General features: G+C 43.0%; 1 protein-coding gene across 1 annotated transcript in view; it reads left to right on the forward strand.

Moving 5' to 3' along the window:
• Positions 1-491: 491 nt before the first annotated feature.
• The window catches only part of tmem110l (transmembrane protein 110, like), a 22765-nt gene continuing 3637 nt past the window's right edge, over positions 492-19619 (forward strand). The window contains exons 1-7 of the mRNA XM_062517843.1: positions 492-1018; positions 8288-8336; positions 9224-9319; positions 9407-9528; positions 14673-14785; positions 17204-17287; positions 18510-18638. Of these exons, the coding sequence (XP_062373827.1) occupies positions 829-1018; positions 8288-8336; positions 9224-9319; positions 9407-9528; positions 14673-14785; positions 17204-17287; positions 18510-18638 (783 nt within the window). The 5' untranslated portion in view covers positions 492-828. The remainder of the gene's footprint in view (positions 1019-8287; positions 8337-9223; positions 9320-9406; positions 9529-14672; positions 14786-17203; positions 17288-18509; positions 18639-19619) is intronic.

Below are 19619 nucleotides of genomic sequence, written 5' to 3' on the forward strand. Positions count from 1 at the left end.
TCGTCTATCTCCGGTGACGAAATCAGTAGATGCGAGACTAGCAGGTTGCTTCATCAAATTCAGTTCATCCTGATTCAGACGGCTTTTAGGGAACAGCTATCCGCACAGATGGATTAGCAAAGGCCAATATCAGATTAGTCAATATGTGCTTCTCTCTTTGCCGGTTTGAATCCCACATTAACATGCATTTTTTTTCATTGTCGATAGCCTGGTAATTCGTTTCCTTGGCTGAAATACTTGAACTTCAAAGTATTAAAAAAAAATAATAAAAAAAACAGAACCACTCAAGCATCAGAGCTTAGCTGTTGCCAGTGCTTTATCTTATTCTTGGTGTAGGCCTATAATAACAACACCTGCCGCTAGAAGACAAGGCAGGCACGTTTGACAATGTAGTATCATAAAAGCGTCTGCGCGGCAGCGAGTGGGGCAGAGCGGATTAATTCAACGCTGCTCCAAACAAAAGCCAGGGGTCTCCCTCTCCGACCGAAGCAGGAGGTGACGTCAGCATCTCGCGGATCTGCTCGGCTTGTTGTTGGTGTGGAAAACACGAAAATGGGAAAGTGGAAGCTGCGGCTGATCTCTTGTCTCAACTTGAGCACAACTTTTCGAAGATAACTTTCCCAACAGAACGCCATCTGCACGTCGTTTGAGTCACTTTTGATTGACTCGGGAGTTAAGTTATGTTGCTCGACGGGGATTAACTTACTGGCTTTCTCTCTTTGGTTTGTCGTTCCTCGGTTTGGATGTTTTTTCGCACTGTGTTATCGAAGAAGAAGTGCCCTCGTCCTTTGTTTGTCTTAGGAGGAGTTTGGTTTTTCATCAAGAGACATGGACATGTACGGATATAACGGTATTTTCCTCGTGAGGAGACTTTTACGAAGCAAGATGCTCGTGGTGACGAACATGAGCGACATAACGAAGGCGACGCCGCGCGGCTGCGATAACGGCTCTTTAATGGATGGCTTCGGGGTTCTGATCCAAGGGCTTCTCGCAGTTGTAGCTTTCAGCACTCTAATGTGTACGTGGTAAATCTCACAGGGAACATATCCCACTATTAGACAGCTGTTTATTGCATGATTGTAACATTGTTCCGTTATTATTAATAGTTTACCGCATTCGTTGTTCTGTAGGAATGTTAAGTGTCTCAGCTGACAATTGCAGCTCTTCCTATAGGTCAGCCCGTTAACACGTGGCTGTTGTTTTGTAGCCAGCTTGGATATGTTGATCCTTTAGGATAAGTGTCATTGCTGATTGTGTTGTGCTTCATGCCAAAAGTAATCCTCATTATTTGTGCGCAATATTACCAAATGGAAACAGAGCCCCAGTTTTTTTGCGTGTGGAGGCTGCATGCAGCCCAAGCTGTGAGCCTTCTGTCTACATTTAAGTTTGTGTGAGTTGATCATAGCAAGCTTACACTAAAACAATGCGGTACAATCTACATGAATCCAACTGTCTCTGGGTCAATTCCCGTGCGTAATATTACCAATTATAAACAGACAGACCGATGGTTTTTAGCGTAGGCCCAGCTGTAGCCTAGGGACAACCCAGTCTGTGAACCACCTCACTCACTTCATCTGAGTTTGTGGGAGTTGCTCATAACAAACCTCTCCCCAAAACAATGCATTAGCCTACAAACTGCATGATCTCACTGCATGGATGACATCTTGTTCATGCACTGCACTGTGCATTCAGTGGTTGCTTGGAAGCAGTGAAGGATTGACTTGAGTTGTCTGTCTGTGTCTTTGTTTGTTTGTTTGTTTGTGTCTAAGGAGGAGAATAGGTTTTGTGTCTGGGCAACTTGCAGAATTCATTGCGATGTGTGTTGGGCCTGAGGAGCTGACCACAAGCACTGGCTGTGTGTGGCCTGTCTGCACTGAAATATCTGATGCTATTCAGCACAGTCATGTGCTGAAGACTGTGGTGGATTTATGTCGTGCAGGCTCTAACTGTTGGCACTGGTGCGAGGTGTGTGTGTGTGTGTGTGTGTGTGTGTGTGTGTGTCTCTCTCTCTCTGTGTGTGTGTGTGTGTGTGTGTGAGTGTGTGTGTGTGTGTGTAGCGATGGTGTGTCACAGGACCTCTGTCATATCTGAACCCCACACACTCACACTCACACACACACACACTCTACCCTTCACCACCCCTGGACTGCAGTTAGGCCTTGGTTTCCTGTCACATGACCCCCCTGGGGGGGCTTGTGGGATTGTAAACCCCAGAGCGTTGAGGGCCGACGCCAGATATGCTCTGAAACAGGAACACTGTTGTTGATGCCTTGTTGTTGCCCATGGCGGTACTCTATTAACATGTGACACACAAAGATAGGGACAGATGGAGAGAAGTTAGAGAGGAAGTGAAGAACCTCAGTAGCGAGGGAGTACTGCGAGGAACAGCAGAAGAAGATAGAGAGAGAGAGAGATAGATGTAATCGTTTCTTCCTTGGGTCATTTCAGACCTTTCCTGAAAATGTCATTGAAGTCCATATTTTTTTTAGTTATATCGCAAACAGACAAACAAACAAACGGTAGACAAACAAACCCAGATGAAAAGTTAACCTCCTTGGTGGAGGTAAATATAAGAGAGAGAGAACAAAAGAGAAAGAAGAAAGGAGGGAGGAGTGGAAACATCTGCATTGCGTGGAGAATGAGTGACTTCTGTATTACTGAATGACTCAGAGATGACTAGAAGTATAGCATGTTGAAAATACAATAGAGAGAGAGAGAGAGGGGGGGGGGGCTGTTTAGCGTGTCTTTTCCATGACAACCTTGTAAACTTAGTTACTTATTACCATGGTAGCCACAGTGGCAGTCCGTCAGGTGAGCCGTCTGACTTGTCAGTCATTACTTCAGCTGGTGCAGGTGGTGAAGCCAAGGAGCTGTCAATCAATATGACCTCCCAGTGGGGGGTGGAGGGAAGGAAGGAAGGAGCAAATGGCTCTTTCTGTTGGATTTCATACCGTATGATGTTATTTGGTTTAGAAAAGTCCAGACAGTTGGCGGTGAGAATGTTCTGGTCAGTGGGTTGATCTCGCTACAGTTTGTCGCTGGGTGTTGTGGTTGTTTATTTCTTTTCTGTTTTGCTGTTTCAGCAGTTCTCATGTTTGCACTTGGACCATATGACCCAGTTACAACCCCCCAGTGCACACACACACACGCACACACACACACACAGAAGAGAGAGAGCAAGGGGTAAAAGAATTGTGTGCTTTGACAGTTAATCAGACCATTCCGCAGCTGTCACTGAACTCACAGTGGACACTAATCATTGCTAAATGTGATTAACCTTCTGTTAACGTTGCCTGTGTGTCAATTAATTTATTGATTTAAATAAAACCCTAGCATAAGCCAGTAATTATGCAGCAGCACGACTATTCACACACAGTGCAAGTGCCTGCATGACTTGAATAGATAAGGCAAATCAAAGGAGGCCTTTGGCACTTTATTGACACATGAACACAGTGCTTCCTCAGAACGGAAGAATCTAGAATATTAACTCAAGGAAGTGTCTCTGCAGAATAGTTATGCATTCCACTGCGCTGCAGCATTGATTGCTTCAGTATGTGTTCGGCGTAATTGAAATTTGTCATAATATTGTGATATTAATGATGCAGGTGACATGTTTGTATGTGCTGCAAGATTGGCATATGTCAAATGAGAACAGAAGATGACTGAATACAAGAGAGACAGAGAGAGACACAGAGAGACTGAGAGAGAAGAAAAAGGCTACTGTTTTTACCAGCTGCTCTGTGATAGCCTTGCGCAGGTACTCGGCACAATCATTTGCATTACAGAAAAGATGTGATGCGTGTAGGAGAGAGATACTGGTGATGACGGTGACAGAAATGGAGCGCAACAGAAAGACCAGGGAGAACAGGCGAAAGAGGGAGTGTGAGAAAGAGCGAGAGCAAGAAAGAGAGCGGAGGTGAAAACCAAAAACACCAGTTCTGCCTCTTGACACCCTTTATGGTCGCACTCAGCACAAATATTTGTATTTAGCAAAAGTCACTTCCTGTCAGAGAGCGGCCAGAGCGGTGTGTGCGTGATAGAATTCACTTCCTCGTTGTTGTTCGCACGTCTTCCTGTTATTCGCTCGCTGACAGAGCCACGCCCCTCTGCTCTATGACCACTAACGGTGACACCACAGGCGCCTACTGAAGCCTTGTTATACCTTTTAATTAAGTTCATCAGCATTTTACATTTATTCCTTCAGCAGAAACCGTTAATGAGGAATAGCACTCAAACTACAATCTAGAGGGCACCTTAGCCAGCACTTAATACTGCAGCCACCAATATTACCAGACGAGGCAGAGGAGAGGGAAGAAGGAAGAAATTCAATTATATTCAGTCATTTTGTTTAATTATGGTGTCTGTAATTGTAATGAAAATCTAATTAATTTAATTTATTGAAATAAATTAAATTATATTTATAAATTATGTATAGCCATGGTGCAATTCAAAATATTAGAATGAAAATATAATTTATTTGATTTATTTAATCAAATTCAATATCATTTTGTTTGTTTAGTGTCTGGAACAGTCAGTTGAAATGGTCTTTATATGCTTTGCAGAGCCGAACAAGCATAAACTAGGGGGACTGCAATATATGGTGTCACCGAGCATATCTGGTCATCCCTGAGGACTGGCCGTTAAAACCTCTGCACTGTCATCCTCTGGTTATCTTGCACTGTATCGAAATGGACTGTTGCTCTGAGGTCTCCTTTTTTATACTGTCAGACTCAGCCCCCATCTGTGAGTGGCTTTGGGTAGAAGCTTCGGTTGAGTTTACATAAATGTTGTGGATGTATGGTTAGAATTCCTCCCCGTTAGAAGAATTTGTTCTTTGTCCTGATCCCCATTCAGTTCAATTCAGCTTGGTTTCATTTGTTTGTTTGTTTGTTTGTTTATTTATTTATTTATCTATTGCTCTCTCTCTCTCTCTCTGTCACACAGAGACACACACCAAGTGTGACTGCACCCCCCACGCACACACACACACACACACACCCCTCTGTTCAGATGCTCTTCTAGCAGGTCCAGATTGCCCCATTTATCCACAGTTGATGTCACTCTTGCTTGAGAGTGTGTTTGAAGAGGAAGGGTGTCAGAAAATTGAAAACTATTTATAGCCATGTGGTGCAATTCAAAATGTAGTGTGTAAATATATAATTTATTTCATGTCATCATCATCCTTAATGGAAAATGTTTAAAAGATGATGTCTAAATATCCGACATGGAAAATGGCAAGCAGAAACCTACAATGCCCTGTTGTGAATTGTGAGGGGTTTTTTTTAGAAAGAAAATTCGATTTCCCTTGACTTAATGCTTCTAGAATAGTGTCATTATTGTGATAGCAAAAATCCCTATGACCACAGTGGTTGCTGATTGGTTAACCAGCATCACATGATTGTCCTTTCCTCACTGGGAAGTACTGTTGCAGAAACCACCTGAGGATCTCAGTCAACATAGGCAGCAGTGCAATCCATTGCAACACATTAGGTGCTAAAAGGTGTGAAATGATAATATACTTAGTGAGTATGTCTGACTTTAATTACACCTAAACATATGTCTTGCTACATAATTATGTTACCTTAGGTAAAGAAATATTCTCAGTATGTCTATCAAATTACTAGCATTTCCCTGTGTAGGCTACTTGTTAGTACAGTACATCGTTGTCCTTTAGATCATTAAAGGGATACTTCATCATTCCCTCAGTTTGCCTTGAGATGGGAGAAAAACATATTTCAATGTTGGACTTCCTGCTTTCAATGATGTAAAAATCATCATTTTACATCATTGAAAGCATGAAGTCCTATTCATGGATTTTATTGAAATCCGTATTTCTCCCATCTCAAGGCAAACCGAGGGAATGATGAACGACCATTCAAAAACATGACTTGTTTTCTACAGATACAAAGCTTAATGCTAATCGGTGAAGTGTCCCTTTAAATATGTAGGCTAGATATTAATAGATGTTAAGAAGCTATATTCTCTTTTTTTAATAAATAATAAATAAGAAGTGATGTGTAGGGAGATTCACTGTAAATAAATGGCAAGCCTCTGCATGTGGCAGGAATGTTGAGAAATGAACGTTCTAAAGAATGTCAACATGGGATTGTTGCAGAATGGAATCTTTTATTAGAATGTGCAAAAACTCACAAAACGGATCTTTAATGTAAATGGCAGGCAAACGAGTAACAATACAGAGGGGAAAGAATGAAAGTAAAGGGCCCGAGCTTCTTTCTACTTCCCTGTACGTGATGCCACACAGTCAATAAACATAACTGTAACTAACCTTTATATCATCATAAAAGAAAGATAGTGATGTGATAAGTTAACGCACCTAACAATCAATAAACATAACCATAACTATCATAATAAATATAGGGATAGCTAGATAAGTGAACACACCTGACATACACTTCCCTCTCTGTCCTAATCTACCTTCTTCCTCATGACTAGTAGTCGGCCAGTCGATACTCGTGTCCTCTAGTGATAGTGATACTGTATGACTGTTGCAGTGCCCTGCCTAAAGCCTTCTCTGCATTGTAGCATGAATGTTATAGGGAGGGAAAGTGAAAACCAGCGCCCCAAGTGGTTGCGTTCCTATCGAAGAGCAGCTCCAATGTTAAGTCCCATAGACCGACTTTTCAAAAAAATACTACGCAGCTATTCCAGCGATCTTATCCACCAAAAATATTTTTCAGTCTTCATACTGTAATAATCTACTAACTGTGAAAATATCAGACCCTATTTCGCCTTAATAAAAAAAAAACGTAATTGCTCGTTTCATTTCATAAATGGACTACAACTTCAAGTGATGTGACACCCTTCCACGACGTTACTCGCCTAGCATGGTTTGTTTATTAGCCTGTTAGCTAGTTGGTTAGTTAGTACAATCACACTTACTGCCAGCTCTTGTGTGAGTAAGAGCACAACACAAGTTGTCCCAACATAAAGGTAATTACCACGCGGTTTACATCGCTCTCTGTCATTACAAAAATATGTAAAGCCAGTTCAGCAAATTGCCGTTTTGATCAGTTGGAGATGAAGCGCCCAAACTGGTGACGTCAAATGCTACTGTAGCTAGTAGTTCGTTATCACCATGTTACAAACAAACTCAAAACAATTAAACTGATCCTAAAAAATAAAGTATGACCACTAGAAGCAATAGAGCTGACCTAAATGCATAGCATATTGAGGGCATTTAACTAAGTTCCCATCATGGGCCAAGATGTATTTTTTCTAAAAGAAAATCCCTTCCCCTCCCGCTAGCCTCTAGGAACGCAACCGCTAGATGGCGATGAGATTACTTTCCCTCCCTATTCCTTATTACCTCTGCCAACGAGGTTATGTTTTCATCGGGGTTTGTTTTTTTTTCTGTCTGTTTGTCTGTCTGATTATTTGTTTGTTCGCAAGATAACTCAAAAAGTTATGGATGGATTTCAGGGAATGTCTGAAATGACCCAAGGAAGAAACAATTACATTTTGGAGTGATCCGCATCACCGTCTGGATCCAGGAGGTGGTTATATTTTCTAGTCGCGCGGAGGTTGCGCTCTCGGAGTGCTTTTCTAGTCTATAGTATATTTTACTTCTTTTTTTTTTTTTTTACTCATGTGGATTTGTTATTTTATCATCCTGTTTATGTTGTAGTGTATGTTGTGCGTCGTATCTTAAGCTACTGGGACCTTGGGGATCAATAAAGTATCTATCTATCTCCTTCCTCTCTCTCTCACTTCTGCTGTTCCTCGCAGTACGCAGGAACAACGCAGTACGCAGTACTTTGAGAGTGACTTGTATAATTGTCTGGATCCAGGAGGCTGTTATGTTTTCGCTTGGTGGAGGTCTGCGTTCTCGGAGTGCTTTTCTAGTTATTCTGTAGGTCGTTTTGGATAAAAGTGTCTGCTAAACGACTCTGTGTAAATGTAAGTGAGGTGGTGATAGTGTTGAGGATAAGGAGCTGCACTAGCATGCAGTAGCCAAAACAAGGTGTGGGTTCAATTCCTGGCTGCCACCACTGTGCCTTGTAGATAAGAAGCAGAAGTCCGATTTTTGTTATTACATTTGACCTAGATGTTGGAATCATGTGTATGGGTTGTATCACAAGGCTCGTGTGCACTCCTCAGGCTAGACTAGAGTGTCCTTGCATTTGCCTGATTGATAATACAACAAATATGTGTCATTATCTAACAACACAAACCACACATATGTACTGTTAGCATTTACTATGACGTTAATACTGTGTGTGTGTGTGTGTGTGTGTGTGTGTGTGTGTGTGTGTGTGTGTCTTTACAGTGAAGAGGTTTCGTGAGCCTGTTGGAGTGCGAAGACCATGGAAGATCTGGTGAGAATTCTTTCCCTGCATTCTAAGAATTAAAGAACTAAAGACAAAGCCATGCACCACACACACACACACACACACACACACACACACACACACACACACACACACCTAGATCAGCTTGGCAAACTGATGCCTTTTAGGAAAGATCCTAACGTGGCTGCTTGTGTTTAAAGTGTGTAATGGTTCCACATAAAGCACTACAAGGCAAAGATTAAAGAACAGCAAAGTGCTCTAGAATCATTTAAAATTATATTATTATTAGAAATAAAAATGAAATAAAAATATTATTATAGTATCACAGTCACACAGGGAAAGGTTTTTATGAGATTGTATAAAAATGGTGTTAGCAAGGAGGACTGTGTTGGCAAGGGCGGTGGTAGTGTAATCGTTAAGGAGCGGGGCTAGCAAGTAGTGTTTAAGTATACGTTTATAAATATATACATTTTTGATCCCGTGAGGGAAATTAGTTTTCTGCATTTAACCCAATTTTAACCGAATTAGTGAACACACAGCAGACAGCGAGGTGAATCACACACTAACCCAGCAGTGAGCTGCCTGCCCAACTAGCTGCGCTCGGGGAGCAGTGAGGGGTTAGATGCCTTGCTCAAGGATCGAACCGGCAACCCTCCGGTTACAAGCTCGAAGCCCTAACCAGTAGCTAGCTACGGCTGCCCACAAAAAAGTTTGAAAAGTTGTGACCAAGGCAAGTTGCTCCAGGGACAATGACTTATAATGTAAATGACATCCGTTAGTCACTTTGGATAGAAGTGTCTACTGAATGAATAAATGTAATTGTTGATTTCAGAAGCTCACTGGTAAGGGAGACCTTTCAACAGAGCCATCAACATTTCCCAACATTTCTTCTTCTTCACTTCCTTGTTCCCCAGGTTTTACGACACCTCCAAGCAGGCCATCGGAGCTCTCTTCATCCACTTTGCCAACATCTTCCTGTCCACTTTGACCAAAGCTGACGCCTGCTCTCTGTGAGTCCAGCATTCCCATTGGCTCTGCCTTTAACATTCACCTGTCAATCAGCTTCCCCAGCCAATCGTGTGCTCCTGTTTCATCAGGTACCTCATGAACTTCATCCTGGATGCCACGCTGGGGATGCTGGTGATCTGGATGGGTGTGAAGGTGGTGTCTCGCATCGTGGAGTATAAACAGTGCACCTTACTGACCTTCGGAGAATATGGTACGCATCCATTTCTCTGTGTGTGTGTGTGTGTGTGTGTGTCTGTGCTTGAGTGTGTGTGTGTGAGTGTGTGTGTGTGTGTGTGTGTGTGTGTGTGTGTGTGTGTGTGTGTGTGTGTGTGTGTGTGTGTGTGTGTGTGTGTGTGTGTGTGTGTGTGTGTGTGTGTGTGTGTGTGTGTGTGTGTGTGTGTGTGTGATGATTTTTTTGGTTTTGAGTGGTTTTATGGTCCTTTTACCATCAGAGAAAATAGGATGTCTATAATCTCTTCACCTTGTGAAGAAGATCATAGGCCTATGTCTGCACGCCCGTTTATACAGGAGTTAGGTCCCATCAAACCTTTTATTAGTGATTTAGTAGTAGTTATTAAAATATGATTGGATGCGAGGCATTCCAGAGTGGGAATATTCCCACTTGGTCTCTTACTCGCTAGTTATCATTCCCACATGAAGGCTCCATTCATTTAAAACATTTAAGTGTGTAAAATGGCACCAATAAATTGTAGATCTGTGAAAAGGCTTTATTGTCAGGGGTAGTAAAATAGCAATGTTAACTCCTCCCAACATCCCTTTACGTGTTTTTGTATTAGTTTCCTCCCAAACTTAGTGTAAACACTTATTCTTAGTTGCTTGAATGACAGGATATGCAGTCCACATTGCTCTACTCATCCAAAGTGCAGTTTTTTTGTGAAATTCAGATTTACACCAATATGAAATGCCATGTCCTCCGATCAATCTGTTAAAATCTCATTGATCTACGGAAACATTTCCTGAAGATGTAAGGGTTTTCATTTTTACAGTATATGCTAAAATACAGTGTGAAAGACAAACAAAGTTTGGAATTTTCACAGATACTGCTCTTTGGCTTTGTAGGGCTGTACCGTACAGTATGCACTAGTCTTCTCTGTGACATTGAGAAATGGTGTTTTAAGTGACCGAAACAAACAAACCAACCCGTACGGGAACCGCATGAGTGAAAAGCCAAAAAAACAAACAGACTGAAATCATTAAGTCACGAGTTCCACATGAGTCACCTGTGGGCTGTGAGAGGCCAACAGACTGTCCAGTCCTTACCGAGGTGTCTCTCTAGCCCAACTGATAAACAAGCCAGTAGCCACACAAAGGTCATATGGTGGAGCTCTAGTGTGTTTTCAAGTGGACTGCATGTTTACCTTCCCAGCATCTAGTAAGCAGTGCAATAAGCACATGGAAAAATACTGTAACAGCGTGCACCTCTCCATTTGTCCACAAGGGGCGTTTTTTCAGATGAGGACGAGTCTTCCTGGAATTGACCTCTGTAAAAAAGTACTAAGTTTAGGAAGATATATATAAAAAAAGAAGTAAAATGTTGTTTTGAGTAATTGCTATGTGAAAAACATTTAATTGCTGTTGTGTTAAATGTTAGTTTAGGCTGTCAGCTTATTTGAAAATGAATTATGTTTGTCTGGAACTGCACAGTGCTGTCAAGGTATTGAATGAGAACCACTTCCCCATTGCCACCACAAGAGGGAGCTGTGGCACTAACCCGCACCTCTAAAGTCCTGCAGTCTGCTGGGCGTGTGCTCACCTCTGAGTCTTTACACAGCTGTTGCAGGACTGGGACCAATTACACTGTCAGTGGTTAATAGTAACAGCACCCAAAAACATTGTGTGTGTGTGTGTCTGAACCGTGGAGGTATTATTTAGACCTGGAGAGAGTGTGAAAGTACCCATTTTTAAATATTTTTGTGAGCTGGAAGAAGGCTCTAGGTTCATTTGATTCATTTCTTGCGTTCTGAAATCACAACCTTTTTGCAGGCTGGTGCCTCGTTAGGGTGATTCCGACAACAGCGTTGTTGCAGTTTTCCGGCATATGACAGATAATATAATTTAAAGGGACACCCACACAGTTGTCGTTTCTGTGGATTAAATTGATTATAATCAGCTGTTCTGGGGGACCCCTTTCAGCCCGGGGCCCTAAGAAGATTATGACTGCCCTCCGTCCAATCATGATATGCTGGTCTACTGGAAAATTGACTTACAACTCGGAGTGTGCGACATCTCTCTCCCTAACTACACTGGCATACTGGTATCATGGCATGGTATACACAGTAGGTTGCCTGCTGCTACAAGACTCCTGTCACCATGAGGGTTTTTTAAAAGACAACTCAAGCAGCTTTTATGAGAACAAGGTGAATATTTATTGATAAATTGGATAGTTTTTACAGCATTTTTGATTCTCTTTTTTTTTGTTTTATGTGATTGTCTTTTTCTCCCTCGTAATATTGTATGTCTTTTTAGCCTGAGTTTGACTGTGCTGGAAATAACTATGTTACTTTAGCATGACATCCTTAGGATCCTTAGGCTCTGTTCAGAGGAAGTTCCCTGTCTTTCCATGAGCTCCATGGAAAAGCCTAGACAGGGAACAGCAGCATCCTCAGGGGACTACCCTCCCAGTTTAAACTGGGAGAGTAACTCTATTCCCCCCAAACAGAGCAAGCAACTATGACAACAGTATGTCATTATTTTAAGTTAATCACTTTGAGGTGGAGCTTGGGGGGAGGTGGGTTGCAAAGCAGCGAGCAGAGAAAGCAATGCAGACTGACGCAGCTGAAATAAGGCGCCCTTATGAGAGAGACTACTTGCAAGAGAATGGAACGATCAGCTGAGTGGAACAGCTGATGTGGGCTGGGCTTGGCATAGCCAATAAGAAACTGACCGCTGACAGCAGGCTTGACTATGCGGCCTGCCAGAACTAACGCAGAATGCTTGATTTTTGGGAAACGCATCCCTGGTGTGAGCAGGCATAAACGCACTTCCTCATCCGCACCACTAGGGGCTGCTGTGGCTCTAACTTTGAACAGTACAGCGGGTCTGCTGAGTGGGCCGTGCTCATGGCCGAGTGTCTCAGTTCCCCAGCCAAGAGCCCCAGCTGCAGCAGCACAGGGGAAAATAACCCCCATGACTGCCCCGCCAGTGTCTGAGTGGGAAACTCGACACAGCTGCTGGGGCCACAAAACACGTGCGTGTGTGTGTGTGTGTGTGTGTGTGTGTGTGTGTGTGTGTGTCTCTGTGTGTGTGTCTCTGTGTGTGTGTCTCTCTGTGTGTGTGTGTGTGTGTTTGTGGGTGTGAGAGAGAGAGAGAGAGAGAGAGACAGAGATTGTGAGTATGTGTGCATGACTGCATATTCAGAGACACTGTTTACCAGGGTCATAACAGCGCTGCAGGTTGAGTTTATGTGTTTGTAAGGCCATACCACTACTGAAGTGTCAGGTTCCCTCTGTGTCTCCAACGTCACAATGAATTAACGGATTGAGTTAACGGATTCTGTCTCAATTTTTCCCTTTCTCCTTCTCTCGCAAAGTCAAGTTCAATTTCAAAGAGCTGTATTGGCATGACTGTGAAGTTGCAATGTTGCCAAAGCAATGCGATGTATTCTCTCTCTCTCTCTCTCTCTCTCTCTCTCTCTCTCTCTCTCTCAATTCAATTCAATTCAATAAAGCTTTATTGGCATGAAAGTTTCATGAACAATATTGCCAAAGCTCAATTACGTGTATACATAAAGAGTTTAAGGGAAAATAAATAAATAAATGTTTAACAGAATTGTGGAATTAACGCATAAGGGGATCTCTCTCTCTCTCTCTCTCTCTCTCACTCACTCTCTTGCTCTCTCTCTCCACCTTTTTCTCTCTTGCTGTCTTTCTCTTAACCTCTTTCTCTTTCTCTCTACCTCTCTCTCCCTCTCTCCACCTTTCTCTCTTTCTGTCCTTCTCTTCACATCTCTCTCTTTCCCTCTCTCTCTCTCTGTGTGTCTGTCTCTTGCATGTGAGTGGTGGAGTTGAATGTTTGCCTTTGTGTCTCTGGGAACTGTGTCACATGAAGACCCCTGTGTGGTCCCCAGAGGACATCGCTGATCACGTTCTCCTCCCGTCTCTCTCTGTCTCTCTTTCTTTTTTTCTTTCTTTCTTTCTTTCTTTCTATCTTTCCTTTTTTTATAGCCCCCCAATGGGGGTACTGACTTAACACTTAGTTCAGATGCTTGGATGCTTAACTTGGTAATGACACAACTGTGTGTGTTTGTGGGAGTGGCACACATGTATGACAGTGTATATGTACGTGAGTGTGAGAGAGTGTGTGTTTTAAAAGAGAAAAAGTGTGTGTGTGTGTGTGTGTGTGTGTGTGTGTGTGTGTGTGTGTGTGTGTGTGTGTGTGTGTGTGTGTGTGTGTGTGTGCGCTGATGAGAGGCTTGGAGCACTAATAATGCACTTTGCCAGAGACTGTCAGTCTAGACCAGAACAAATGAAAGGTAGTGTGTGTGTATGTATATATATATGTGTGTGTGTGTGTGTGTAAAGACCACAGGAAAGTAAACTAGAAAAGCACTCAGAGAGAGCAGACCTCTGCCTGTTGTTCTTCCTAGGTGTCAAACATTTGAACCTAAACCACTGTGTACACATATGGTGTCATTTGAAGTGTCATTAATGCTATGTCATGGATAAACATGCAGATTTGAATAATGTAACAATGTTCTATTTTCTCCTCTCACATTTCTCTCTGTTTCCTTCTTTCCCTCTCACTTGTATCTCTCTTCTGTCTCTTCTCTTCTTCTCTTTCATCTTTTTCCTTCATCATTCCTTCTCCATTCCTCTGATCTCTCTGTCTTGCACTCCTTCATTCATCTGGCATCCTCCCATTCCCTCACCTCCCTCTCTCTTGTCCCCTTTCTGCCCTCCATCATCTTAACATTCCCTCCTTTCTCTCTTTCTCTCTCTCTCTCTCTTGCATTCTCTCTCTCATCCCTCCCTCTCTCCATCCTCTCACTCCGTCTTTCTCTCGGTCTCTTTATTTCTCTCTCGGTCTCTCTCTCTCGTTTTCTCTCGTTTTCTCTCTCATCCCTTCCTTCCTCCATCTCTTTCTCTATCTCTGCCTGTCTCTCTGCCTCTTTCTCTCTCTCTCTCTCTCTCTCCTCTATCCTCTCTCTGCCCCCCATCTCCTTCACCCCTCCACCTCCCCCCTCCCTCTCTTTCCCTGCCTTTCTCTCGGCCTCTGTCTCCTTCACCCTCTCTCTCTCTCTCTCTCTCTCTCTCTCTCTCTCTCTCTCTCTCTCTCTCTCTCTCTCTCTCTCTCTCTCTCCTTCACCCTCCCTCTCTCTCTCTCTCCCTCCCCCAGGTGACCCTCCGAGGGCGAGTGCGTGGTGGGGTCAGTGTGCCATCTACCTGCTCATCATGATCGTGGAGAAGGGCGTGGTCACTCTCGTCCTCCTCATCCCCGGCTGGACCAACGTGAGTACCCACAATGCACCTCAGTCACCTCATTGACTCATTTTAGGTGTGCTGTATACAATTTTCTTTTTACTTTTTATTTCTTGCACTATTGGGCTGTTGTGACTAGTTCTTCAGTCAAAAAGAGAACTGGCACACCAATGTTTCCGATGCAAAGTTTAATCCAACCAGTGAGGAGTGTAAAGTGCTACCCTAGTGCAAAACGTTTTCGGTCCCATTCAGACCATCCTCAGTGAATGGGCCTGAAAACGTTTTTAAAATGTGCAATGGTAGCAGAGCTGAGCAGTATGTACACTGGGTAAAATGTCTCCCCCTGACAACTTAAGAGAGATGTCAGTGGAAGAGCTAGCAGCTTGAGCTTTTAACTCCATCTCTAGCACGCTGGACTTCTGATCCAAGACCTCAGAATGTTGAGAAGGCCCATTCAAATGAATGGAGCATTCTGCAGCATTATGTAGAGCTGTGCAATAAGAAGAGATAAGAGAGGAGAGGAGAGGAGAGGAGAGGAGAGGAGAGGAGAGGAGAGGAGAGGAGGAAGAGAGAAGAAGAGAATAAAGGAGATAAAGGAAAGAGGAGAGGGAGGAAAAACAGAGGAAGAGAAGGACAGGAGGAGGATATGTTCTTCTCTTCCTGCGGTCACACACCTAGAACAGAGTCGGCAGAGATGAGAGGTGAAGAAAGGAGAGAGAGGAAAGAATGGAGAGAGAGGAAGAAGGCAGAAGTTCCATGTCATGTGACAAAGTGATGGTGAAGACACAAGGAGAAGTTGAGGCAGGAGAAGAGTAGATGACAGGAGGATGAGAAGAAAGGATGATGAGAAAAGGAGGAGAGAAGGAATTAGAGGGAAGATGAGGACGCATCACTTACTGTAACAGGCGTGGGAATAAGAGAGAGAGAGAGAGATAGAGAGAGGGAGAGGAATGTTAAGATGATAGAGGAAAGAAAGGAGATGAGAGAGAGATGAGGGAATGAGAGGATGATGAATGAAGACAGAGAGAGAGAGAGAGACTGTCTGTCTCCTCATTCATATGTTTGTTTGTGTGTGCAATTGTAAATATTTACCCATTGAAGATGAGTGGTATTCAGTTTCTCCTTTTATTGTAGTTCAGTGTCTGATCCAGACACACACACACATTAACACACTTCATACTGTCACACACACACAGAAACACACTTCAGTCTTATGCACGCACGCACGCACGCACACACTCTTCAGCCTCATGTCCTGAACAAAATCAGGACACATCTGTCTACATTTAGCGTACACACATCCAGGGGACACATCCAGCCAGTCCAGGGGATCATAGTGGTGACCCAGACTCACGGGTCTAAGAGCTTTTCCTCACAATATGAGCGTTAGACCTGCAGCAGGATTTAACACTCTCTGTTCACACTGAATATGTTAAATATGGGATTAATAGTGATTGAGTTAAATGCGAGTGTTAGTAACACCATCAGTTCTATGATTGTTTTCAATGGGAATGTCCTTCCTGGATGCGATAGGACACAATGCTGTGCAGCACGACCCCATTTCTTTTCTGTCGCTCGTGGTGTTCTGCTTTTTTGGATGATAGTTATGAGGACGGGTCAGGGTCTGATTTCGACCCTCCACATCTCTCACCCACACAATTCCTGTAAAACAGGCAAACATGCTGTATAGTCATTGAGAATGGAACAGAGTAGAATAGGTCCTTGATGTCATTGTCATGGGTACAGCGAAATTTACATTTAAAGTGCTTTTCCAGCAGTGCATCATTCATGAGTTTATAAAAAAAATAATAATATAAAGAATAAGTAGAAACATATACAGTAGGACATATACAGCATTATTTATTTACAGAACTAGAAAAGCACTCAGAGAGCGCAGACCTCCGCCTGTATTGTTCTTCCTTGGTTGTCATACATTTGAACCTAAACTATTCAGAACGCCACCACGTGGCCATACCATGCCATTACACCACTAACCGAAAAACATAAACGGCTCCAGAATCCCGACGGTGTAACGAATCACTCCCAAAATTTAATTGTTTCTTCCTTGGGTAATTTCTGACATTCCCTGAAAATTTCATCGAAATCCATTACTTTTTGAGTTATCTTGCTAACAAACAGACAAACAGACAGACAGACAAACAAACAGACAGACAAACAAACGCCGGTCCCCGATGAAAACATAACCTCCTTGGCGGAGGTAATTATGTAGCACATATGTGTTATTTTCCACACTCTCAACCCTACTACTACTACTACTACTACTAATCGTGTGTGTGTGTGTGTGTGTGTGTGTGTGTGTGTGTGTGTGTGTGTGTGTGTGTGTGTGTGTGTGTGTGTGTGTGTGTGTGTGTGTGTGTGTGTGTGTGTGTGTGTGTGTGTGTGTGTGTGTGTGTGTGTGTGTGTGTGTGTGTGTGTGTGTGTGTTCAGTTGCAGGAGGTGCTGTTGGACTACATCCCAAATCCACAGGTGGAGCTGGTCCTGGTGATGCTCATCGTTCCCTTCGTAGTCAATGTGAGTCACAGCCTTTCTCCTTTTTCTCTTCCTTTCTCTCTCTATCTCTGTTGTGTTTCTCTTTCTCACTCTCCTTAGCTTCTCTCTCTCTCTCTCTCACTGTTTCTCTTTCTCTCTCCTTAGCTTCTCTCTCTCTCTCTCTCACACTGTTTCTCTTTCTCTCTCCTTAGCTTCTCTCTCTCTGTTTCTCTTTCTCTCTCTCTCCCCACATTACTACCCCTCATGCTGTGTCTCTGTGCATATCCCTAACCTTATCTCCCCACATTACTACCCCTCATGCTGTGTCTCTGTGCATATCCCTAACCTTATCTCCCCACATTACTACCCCTCATGCTGTGTCTCTGTGCATATCCCTAACCTTATCTCCCCACATTACTACCCCTCATGCTGTGTCTCTGTGCATATCCCTAACCGTATCTCCCCACACTACTACCCCTCATGCTGTGTCTCTGTGCATATCCCTAACCGTATCTCCAGCTGGACTGTAGTAGCCTGCACAGCTTTGGCCAGATTCAGATTAATATGCATCTCATCTGGGCTGGGTGTATGGGGGCTGTGCACGTGTGGTGCAGGTCTGAACTAGAGGCTATTGTTTTTGTTCTGATAATACTGTCACATAGGCTCTCATTGCGCGCGTTTGTTGCCGGCGGAGCCAGGTGTGTTTGAACCTGCTGTTTTTGACCTTTCACACAACTTCTGTATTTTTGACCAGAAATGCTCAATGGGTGTGCCAATCTTCTTCTCCAGCAGCAGACTATAATGCTTTAGTAGGGAAGTTTATACCCTCTATACTGTACATACAGTATGTCTAAATGGATTTGTCATTGCAGTTAGCAGTTCAGTAACCGCTAGCCTGACGTCTATGGACAAATTCCTTGTAGAAAAATATGTACCATTTATTGATTTATTGATTGATTTATTTTCTGTTTTGACCAGTGTGGTGTCTATACTGTCATAAGTGGGCATGCATGTGTCTGATGATATTTGATGTAGGCTACTACTGCGTCTTATGTCTGTATGCGGGTTCTAGATTCTTCTTCTCTGTGTGGGGCATCTTGTGTTCTAGAATGTACGATGTTCTCTATCTGTGGAATGTTCTGCTGGTGTGTTGTCCCTGATGTTCTGGAATCTTCTCTGGTGCCTCCAGTCCCTGATGTTCTAGAATGTTCTGCTGGTGTGTTTGTTGTCCCTGATGTTCTGGAATCTTCTCTGGTGTCTCCAGTCCCTGATGTTCTGGGTGGTGGACAGCCTGACGATGAGGAAGTACAAGACCATGACCGGCATCGAGGGGCCATCCGACAGTGTCAAGCAGGTGAAGGAGTTGCCGTCGGTTACCAGCGAAGAGGCCCAGGTGAGGAGTCCACAGCAGGGCTGTGAGAAGCCGTGTTTGCATCCAGCTCATTCACTAATTAGGAGCTCATTTGTGAACACTTGACACCAAAGGCAATGCAAAGTTTGTACTGTATATCTCTTGACAGTCCCTAATCAAGGGATGTGGGATCAAAACTTTGTGAAAGTAACATATCCTGAAACATGATATTTAACACGTAATCTAATTTGACTGCAACAAAATGTGAATCAATGTCCATCAACTTGTTACCACCAAGTTGATACTTTATGCAAACCTCTCTTTCCCATCCCCTGTAATGCAACACATGGTCAATGTCAGTGTTTCCTGTGAGGAAGGGGCTTTTTTTGTTTGTTTGTTTTATGGTCAAATGGTCACAATGTGCATGAACAATCATATTTACATTTCAAACCCAAGGTCGCTTTTCAGGACAACAAATATAATACCCCATTTACATCGAGTACACAACTGAATTGACACGGACAGCCATCACACCAGCGAAAGCACAGCAGTACAAAGACTTCCAAATAGCCATATCCACAATTTTAATGAGTTTTCATATATTTTTTTTCCAATTTGTTTTCCAAGTAATTTCAGTAGAAATGTTTTTGGATGATTGTTAATTGATTTTATTTTTACTCAATCAAAACAACACAACTGCAATTCGATTTCCTGGAATACACAATTGCATAACAAAACATTTAATGTTTTTAAAAACGGATATATAGTGTTTGGGAGTATTTATTTATTTATGAAGATGCGTTTGTTAAAAGTGAATTCAGAGAATGACTACTGACATCATTTCAAACAATATAGAGACAATAGGAATGCTTTGCGCTTGTCATAAATAGTGTATGGAATGCACACATCAGATTTAATTTCTCTCTTTCTCTCCACTTCATTGTCTCACATTGTCTTGTACTCTTGCGCCAAACTGAGTGTGTGTGTGTGTGTGTGTGTGTGTGTGTGTGTGTGTGTGTGTGT

The sequence above is a fragment of the Sardina pilchardus genome, chromosome 17 (assembly GCF_963854185.1).
Source record: "Sardina pilchardus chromosome 17, fSarPil1.1, whole genome shotgun sequence".
In the NCBI taxonomy this organism is placed as follows: domain Eukaryota; kingdom Metazoa; phylum Chordata; class Actinopteri; order Clupeiformes; family Clupeidae; genus Sardina; species Sardina pilchardus.